Source organism: Crocodylus porosus, unplaced genomic scaffold (assembly GCF_001723895.1).
Source record: "Crocodylus porosus isolate Cpor-Errol unplaced genomic scaffold, CroPor_comp1, whole genome shotgun sequence".
Classification (NCBI taxonomy): Eukaryota; Metazoa; Chordata; order Crocodylia; family Crocodylidae; genus Crocodylus; species Crocodylus porosus.
Genome location: NW_017728907.1, coordinates 18,925,796 through 18,935,338, shown reverse-complemented (window position 1 = coordinate 18,935,338; position 9,543 = coordinate 18,925,796). Strand labels below are relative to the sequence as shown.

General features: G+C 40.4%; 1 protein-coding gene across 1 annotated transcript in view; it reads right to left on the bottom strand.

The window, feature by feature from the left end:
• RASAL2 (RAS protein activator like 2) overlaps positions 1-9,543 on the bottom strand; it is a 145,474-nt gene that overhangs the window by 35,260 nt on the left and 100,671 nt on the right. Inside the window, exons 5-6 of the mRNA XM_019530900.1 lie at positions 2,637-2,790; positions 616-714 (exon numbers count right to left, since the gene is read on the bottom strand). Of these exons, the coding sequence (XP_019386445.1) occupies positions 616-714; positions 2,637-2,790 (253 nt within the window). The remainder of the gene's footprint in view (positions 1-615; positions 715-2,636; positions 2,791-9,543) is intronic.

The window sequence follows — 9,543 nt, the reverse complement described above, 5'->3', positions numbered from 1 at the left end:
CTTTTGGCCTATCCCCAAGCCTGCCCACAAATTGTGCCCCCCCAGTCTCAGGAGGCACCAGTCACCCCTGTATCGAACAGTATCACTTCCTTTGTGAACTACTGGAATACTATGGTTAATAAACACCACCAATCTAGCAAACTGATAAAAAAAAGTGATTTTTTGGTAAATTTTTAGTAACTCAGGACCTTTTTTCTTTCAAGGAACACACAACATAGAAATCATTCTGTTGCCGATACTGGCCCCTCTATTGAAACATGGAGCTCCATTTCTTTGTACTATAAGAAGCCTAAACCAAAAACAACAATTAGATACCTTCTCAGTAAAACTCGCAATGAAAGTTCCTTGCTTGGTCTCGCTAGATTCTGAGATGAGAATCAGGAGCCAAGGTGAAAGAAGACTGCTTACTAAATGTTTAACCTACTAACTGTTATGTAAAAGTGGTGCACAGTGGCTTTTGGTACGTTCATGGGTGGTTCACTCCTCAGATAGCATATTAGTACGACCAACCTAATTAAATGGGTCTATATCTCCAGGGAAGTTTCATACATAATTGGGGAAAGATTCAGTCCCACCACATTTTACTGGTGGTAATATTCCTGCTGCTCCTTTTACCTTATTAGGCTGCACTGTCCTGCGTAGGTTTTCCATCCACTTGTCTCTCTCTGCTGCAGAGGAACAACTGAAACATTTACTGCCACTGGAGTAGGTTACCTGGAACATACAAGTAAATATGGTTCAGGCAAACCAGGGGTATAAGCTGCAAACTACAAGAAGTAGTGAAGAACATAAGGCAGCTTTTGAGCAAACTGACAGCAAATGTGGAAGAGGCAGCAAAAGAACATGGGGGAAAAAGAGGAAGCAAGTCTGAAAGGCAGAGAGAGAGCAAAGAGAAAACCTCCGCTCACATTGGGTACAAAACCAAAGGGAACAGCAGAAAAGCAAAATACTCAGAGATTGTAAAACAGGGATGTAATCAGCAATTTGAAATCTGCGCACATGCTAACTGATCTGTAGCTTTCAGATGTAAAATTCCCTGAAGGCGGATGAACTGATCACTTACAGCACACACATAGGGAAAGTTAAAATAAAAGTACTATGCTTGTACTATGTAAATAAAAGAATTGATGAATAAAAAAATCTCTGCTAGATGTCATGAGAAGTGTTTTCTTCTGGAACTTTAGAAGTATCCACCCCAATGTCTGAAACAACCAAAAAGTTGGACTATACTTGGGAACATATTACAAGCAATTGTAGCAAAACAGCCAAAAAAGATCGAACATTTTTATTTTGCTTTAATTTTTCTTTGACCCTGCCATAAGCTCCCCATTTCTCCCACTCATGGCCAGTTTAAGGCTAGATTTTAGAGCTAAACTTTGCATTTGTTTTGACACCTGTCTTCATTCAACCAAGGAAGACTGAAATAGACTGCAAAGTGATTCCAGCCAATGGGATACTATTTGAAATGAGCTGAAGTAGTTCCTGAATATTAAGACAATGACTCTGACACATTGGTTTTCTGTTACCAAAGTTTTCAACACAACAAAAAGAGATATTTGTTTTAGGGTTTTGGAGGCATGAGGCTAGATCTACCTCAGTACAGTTCCATTGAAGACAACGTGGGTTCAGGCTGCAATTTTGATAACATGATGGCCTTGATCATATCTATACATAACACTCAATAACACGCTATTCATTCAGCCAGCTTTAGACGCATGTAAATAGGAGTTTATCCAGTTTAAAAATGTGCTCGTATAATATATCTTTCAGTAGCCCCCTGCTAACTTTTATAAACCTTACTAATTTAGAGGTCATTTCCCTCAGCATCTCATCTTGGCAACCAAGATCAGCTGGCATGCTCTGGAACACCTCCCCATATATGAATATAAGGATGGGAGGGGTGACAACTTGGTTGGAGATTAGTGAACCTATAAAGTCCACTCCCTGCACCACCCAACAAAGCTCATGTTTTTGACCTTTAGGGCATCTGTAAAGGACTCTCTCTTTACTTATGCTTTTCCTTCAGTAATCTGCCAGTGACTGCATTCTTGGAAAGAAGTCCTTATCTGAATGAGTACTTCTCTGTTTGTTTGTATTTATTTTTTTAATTAATTTTGATTGAACATGGAGAATATGAGCTGTTATTTTAAAATAAAAATGGTTAAGTCCCATATTTGAATGAACATCATATATGTATTTGATAAAGGATGTTTAAGTAGAAGAGTAAGAGAATAATTGAAAAGATTTCTTCCCAGCAACTGACTGGCCCCAAGGACTAGCCAGGGGTGGGCAAAATGTGGTCTGCAGGCCAGATGCAGCCTGTCAAGCCATTCTATCCAGCTCGCGGGGCCCCTAAAAATTTAGAAAATTAATATTTATCTGCCCCTGGCTGCCAGTCATTCAGTCCTTGGTGGATTGCCAAAACTCAGTAAGCAGCCCTCCACCCGAAATAACTGCCTGCCCCTGGACTAGACTCTCACGATAATTAGACACTCCACACCCTAACCTCAGTATGGTCTGAGCTATTCATTTTTTACCTAGTTATTAAATTACAAAATAGTACATGGCTGGTCTTCAGATTGACGGACTGCTATATTATACCATGTAATTTGCATTTTGTGCAGATGACTTGTTACCTCAAAGCAAAAATCTTGTCCCAGGATACTGCTATGAAGTGGTTTGACAAAGACCTTCTCTTCTGTCCCAAGATCCAGTGCCTCCACTGCACTACCTGGGCTCAGTAAAGACTCATGGGAACGAGATTCTTTCAGCTTTGGCAAGCCACGTGACCTGTGAGAGAAAAAACACTCTCCTCAGACTCTGATAAATAGAAATTGGCCAAATCCCAAACAAAGAAAATTCTAGCTTGATGGTGTTAACTAGTTCTTACAGGTTTTATGATTGCTTTACCACCCTACAGAAAATTAAATGCATACATTAGCTATTCGGTTTCTTAAATGCAATATGCAATATAACTTTAACACAGTGAAATTCAAGGTGCTAGCATTGGAGCTGGTAAACAGCATCCCAGTACCATTAGCTAAATGCAGGAAACACGCTTCAGTAGACCCAGAAACTGAAGCCGCTGTGACACAATTAAAAGAAAATTCCTGTCAACTGTAGATCTCTTTAAATCGGTATTTACCATAGGCAATATGCCACTGGGAATATCTAAATGCTGATTAGCAAGGAAATGTTCTGTTAAAAGCAACAAGTTTCCCTCATTAAAACAGAGGTTTTGTCATTATAAATACTATTTTGTTTTCTTGTAATAACTTCTCGTAAGAACTGGATTCCTCTGGCATTTTGTGATGGTAATGGGGAAAACAATTAAACACATTAAACCTGCCCTAAACAAATAAGGTGCTTCCATTCACATTTTGCAACCCCTGTGCCGCTTCCATCTTTTAACAATTTCCATTCTTTGCTTTTGCCAGGCCTTTTCCTTTATTCCTCCTTTGGGGTTGCCCTGACTACTCTTTGGACATGCTATTTTTCTAAGTCCTTCCTCCCTAACAATTGCAGACATTTTCTAGCTGTCTCCTCTACTGAAATATCCAGTTATTCTCGTCTCCTCCTTGTCCTCTGCCTCTCTGGGCATTCTGAACAGGCTCCTCCAGTAAGCCTCTCTCTCTTCTGGCTCTTGTTGACTTCCCAAGCACACGCACCTCCTCTTACATTGATTCTTAAATGGTTCATATTTTAACAGTTCAGTTCTGATGCAACACTAATATACATTGGTGACCTGTTCCTACTGTCAAAATGGCACTGTAAGTGCTATTACATTCCTTGTGTCTCAATAACTTCAAAAAAAGTGGGCTTAGTTGCAAGTCAAGAGTTTTAAAACTGCTTTTCCTCCAGAATCGACCTTGGGCTCCTTCTTCCTGATGCATCCCTAACTGGAATAAAAGATCCTGCAAGTTAATTTGCACTTTCAGTGATAGGAGCATCTTAAGGGATTTTCATAAACACAATTGGAACTTAGTAAAATAATCTACTGACTATAAACAAGAAAGAACAGAAGCCCAGGTTCCTCTCTTAGCCATGGTGGTTTTGCAGAACAAACAAGAGCTAAATCTTTTGCTACTTTTTCCCCCAAATTGCAATGTAGGGCTAGATTTGAAAAAGCATTTTAGCTCAGGATTAACCCCTTCTCTATCCAGAAAAGTACACAGATTTGTGTAAAAGTGCTTCACTGATTCAGGACCACAATTAGCATAATACAGTGGAGTACAAGGAAAATCAAACCTGTGAGAAGAATGACATCATTTTTACAGCTGCTTTCCAGAAGAAAGCCACCCTTTAAAGCTGTGTTTTCTCACCCAGGTTTCTCTTTGCAGCAATTCCCAGCATATTTGGATCACAATGTAAAAGCTTAGCTTCAAAGCTAAGGTATCTACAAGTAAAAATTTAAAGAACTGGGAAGGCGTTGTTATCTATAGGGATTCCCTTATTTTCTGCGCGGGGGGAGGGGGGGGAACCCATTAAATAGCATATGAATTTCCTTTTATTGGAACTTCTTTTATGAAAAACCTAATACCTTTTTTAAAATTAAAGAAATCCCAAACTTTTAAGCACCACTATCTCTTACTGAAAGATGTTGGGAAATGGGAAGCAAGAAAAAAATTACGTGGCAAAGGTGTCTTTGTCAGTCCTAAGACTGCTTAAAAAAACAAGGAGACCGTGAAGAATAAAGACCTTAAGCAGCAAGCAGAGTTCCCCTCACTGCTCTTTTGCACAAGATCAACCATTGCTGGCACTCTGGCAGACTCGCATTGGATTATTTTTTTTTAGACATTCTCAGGGAGGCTGTTGTTTCCATTATATATATTAAATGACCTAAACGGAGGAAACAATTGCCTTTCATGAGAGGGATATTACAAAAGCATTGATTTCAAATGCAAAACGACAGCATTTGTACAAGTGCTTTGGCTGTACTGTGATTTGTTATAACGGGTTACACAGTAGCAGCTTGTACCAACGCAAATCTAAAACCTCAGCCATGTATAATTGAACACTTGCTGCAATTATGTTGGGCAAGTCTAAGATAAAAACACCACAATACACTACTTTAATATTATCTATGCAAAATCCTCTCTCTAATTTCTCCTCTAAAGAAAGCACTACTGAGATCACTTGGCTACTGTCCTTATCCCAAACTCTCAGCAATGCCTGTTCCAGCAGAAGTTACTTTCGTGAATAAAGTAGGGCTGAGCGAGCCCACAGCTAATTCCAGCCTCAGCTTCTCACAGCAGAAGGAGAACCTAGAGTGGTCAAAAGTGAAGAGAAGATATACAATAGAGAGAGGACAACTTTTTGCACATCCTGTAAGCAACCATATTTTTAATCAACCTACGGTTAAACAGATGAAGAACCCTTAGTCCTATCAGTCAAGCCCACCTACATGAAGCAGTTGTACAGCCACTTAGCAGTGCACCCCCAAATCATAGCGGTGCCACATGTCCGAATCCCCCCTCTCCCCAAATTCTTTTTCTGGGCTACATCTCAGAAAAGCAATCCCAAGTGTGCAGAAGAAGAAATGCACAAAATCCAGCAGATGCTTTATCTTAAGCCCTTGGTTAGAAGTTTCAGACGAATTTCAAGTCAGGCAGGAACATTTAGCAGGAAGAAAAGCCACTACGACCACACAGGCTGAGTAATATCCCTTCTCTTCATCCTTCACACTGCATCCTGCTCCTCAGGTGACACAAACAAGGCTCCTGGCGTGCCCAACCTGCTCAGCACTGGGCCTGTTGCCATGGTGCTGCATCTATAAGGAGATCAGGGCTGGGAGGCAGCAGGGAGAAACAGCAGCAAGCAGGGAGCATGCTCTGCAAACATGGCAAAGGTGACCTTTCGAGCAGGAGACAAGTTCCTATTCCTTCTGTTGAACAGGTTAAGTAGATCCTAGATAGTAGGAGGGGAAAGCATCTTCAAGGAACTGCTTGCTAGCGGCCTACTGGGAATGGACGTGGCAGAAGATACATGACAAAAAGTTCTATTTCTTCACATATGATCTTCCTCCACTGAGAAGCACTTACCCACTTTGCTAGCTAAATCTTTGACCAATATCTATTTGGCTTCCTACACAGTATTCTCTTTAGTCTAGCAGTTTTAAACGCTGCTTTGTCTCTGCTCAAACTGGGACATAAATGGTCACTTCGCTGGGGTGCAGGGACTGGAATAAGTAAAAAGGAAATGTTTGTGTGTGTGGGAACAATCCCTGGAAATCGTAGTGTTTTCTTCTGCACAGATTTCATGTCAGTAATTACCTCTTCTCAGCACTCTCTCACAACTATAAGGTAATTACAAGTAAATGATGGAGTCAGCACTCGGCATTGTCTTAACACTTCATTAACAGTGGAAACTTGATTATTGGCCTACATATGAATAAACATCTCTGTAATTACCACAGTATATTTTTTCATTTATTGAAAAACTGGAAAAAAAAAGTAACTGAGACACCATGGGTTTTGGCACAAATTTGATCAGTTCAGGCACTCTTTATCATGGAAATAATTCCTACTTCTGCCTTTTATTAAAGTCTCATCCAACATTCTGATGTTATAACTAATTTACTGATTTACCCACCTATCACCTCTCTGGCCTGGACAGACCATTAACACAAAACCACTCTCTGATATCCAGTCATGATACTGGATTTAGAAAGCCTTTCCTACATCAAATAGGAAACTATTGGAAAAATGAGTACTGCTCAGTCTCTCTGCAAAGAGAAAGGTAATCCCAGAGAAACAGGATTACTGTAAACAGGAAGATCATATAGGCCCAGGGTGGGGGAAGGGTTGTTTGTACAAATCTATGCATTATACACAGTGCCATTAACAACCCAAATCCTGATTTAAATTACCCTTAACCTCAGATGATTAACCTTTTCCTTGCTGTTTTGTCTACTTTCTATATATTGCAGAAACCCTGCCAAAGGGAACTTACTGGTTAGAGTAAATCATTATCAGCACCATCATACAATTTGATGTAGCTACTTTTAACAATTCTTTTCTATCATGAAATGATGGAGGTGGTTTGCAATAGAAGAACATTTCAATTTCCTACCTCTTTCCAAATGCTATTGGGCACTTGTCCTCCGTGATGTATAACTCTTCCTAAGTGAATGCCCAGATAATGCCCCAAATCAGTGACCTAACAGCAGGATCCCAGTACTACTGGCAGTCTCCAGCCCTAATACCAGGCCAGTTCAACCGCAAACTGCCCCCTCTCTCTTTGCATATGCAGATTCAATAACTCTCATACAGGAAGGTCTCAGGTTGCAAGTACAGAACCCTGGAAAACTGAGAAACTCCTGGCTCCTAATGGCAGCCCACGACACGCAGCAGCCCATTAGTGGAGCCATTATCATGCTCTAGTGCCTACCAAGCATATGGAGCAAAGGGTTAAAAACCTAACTGCTTTGGCTATGAAGCTTTCCTGCTGGTTTTGACCTATTTAAAAGCCAAGCTACAAAGCACAAGAGGCTTTCAATTACTCAGCATGCTAGCGAGAGTATTATGTTGCTCTAAAACCAACTTGTGAATATCAATAACCTCAAATACAAAAAATAAGTAAATACAGCACTGAAGGATTGAAAAACCCATAATATTTTTCTTATATCAACAAATCAGTGTGAAGCCAAACAGTGATTAGAGCTCAATTCTGCTCAGACTAAATGTCCAATTAAAAGCAACATCTCAATGTCCTCACATTAACACACTGTCTAGAAGCATGCCTGTCTGCTTCAAAAAACTCGACCCACCCACTCTACACAAGTTTTTACTAAGATACTCCCCAGGATCAGGAAGTTGGATTCAGTACTTAGCCACATAAAAGGCCGCTGGATAGAACCCAGATTCTAACGTGGTAGATTTTCTGCTTGGCATTGGTATCAGGAATCCCAGGTCCGTTGAACAGCACTCTGGAGGCAGCAGTAGCGTCTCAGACAGGAAAGCACAGGTGCACTTTGTCAGTGCTGCAGTAAGGCTAGATTCCCATTCTGAGCATTCCTCTTGTAGGCACCACACCCTGCTCAATTTTCCAATTATCAACAGCCTCTGTTCAGTTAACAATTCTGTGAAACCAGCTCATTTTATTATAAGTATTTGTTTTATTTATTGGAAAAATGCTGGGTTACTTATTTAGACTTGAGCTCTACTCATTTTCAATTACAGCCCCTGCTTTGCCTGATCCTGGGAGCTTTTGACTCCAACTGAGATTCAGATTTAATTGCAGAGCCTTACCCAAAAGCTCATTGTCTGAGTCCTGTATATTTATAAGCTCTCTCTTGTACAGATCATAGCTTGTCTAACAGATGTCTCATACAGTGTCCCAGAACATACTGGTGAATTTCACAGTCATATTTTCTTCCCACTGTACCTATTGCACAGTGCTAACATTTCAAACCCCCTTATTTTGGTGAAACAGATTTATTTAACCCATTATAATTGCCTGAAATGATAGTTATGGAAATGCACTACATAGGGTGGAGCCGCTGCCTCCAAATGCCTGACCCAGTCTCACAGAAATGCATCTATCATGAACTAGGATGTTAACAAAGGGGCAAATGAATGGGCAGTCAGGGTAGAGTGGTCTGTACCCACAAGGAGGAAGTTTGTGACACACAGGTTAACACTGTGGGACTGTTCAATTTTCACTGGAAAAAGAACAACTAAATAAGAGGTGAACACAGTGGCTGAAAGGCACTCTCACTAGAACATGAAGAGCGAGACAAATCTCCTTCACCCAATCTCCCCCTTCTACATTCTCCAGAAGCGGCATATGCTGAATTAGTACAAACTCTTGAGCAAGGCCAGCCTTAATGGCATATTGTGTAATATAGATTTCTATCCCTGTATCTCAAGCAGGATAGAATCATCTCCTTTTTTTCTTTTTAAACCAGGATTAAAGTAGAATGAATGAATGAGAAAGTGAACACATTGTAAGATTTGCTCCCATTCCTTATATGATTTGCTCCATCTCTGTACTGCAAAAAAAGGAGAAAAAAATATTAGAGGGACCTACCGAGAGTAGGAAGAGCTGCTGTTTGAGCAGTGGTACCGCTTCACTACAAATCCTAAAGCCATTGCTACTGGATGCTCTGGTAGCCGGTAAAGTCCATTCTGAGCAAGCACAGAAAGAAACCTTTGGGCAGCCTTATGACTATCTGATAATGCCATAAAATGACTTTTAGTAAATCAGGATTCCCACGTGGCAGTAAATCCCAGCAGGGCAAAACCCTCTCAGCTGTCTACAAAGCTTTTACTGCAGTCACTGAACCACATGTGACCATCTTTACTCCCTACCTCAAAACAAACAAAGGGAAGGATTACAATGGCAGTTTGAATTGCTCTCAAAATCCTAGCTACAAACTGACAATATTAATTTGGTGGCTCCTCCTCAGTTAAGTTCTCCTTAAATCTTTTCTTAAGCTGTTTTACTTTTGGATTCAGGAAACATGTTTTATATTTTTGGAAGATACTGGCAACATATGCAAGATTCAAGTGTGTGCACTGAAGAGATCAAAGAACATAGTGG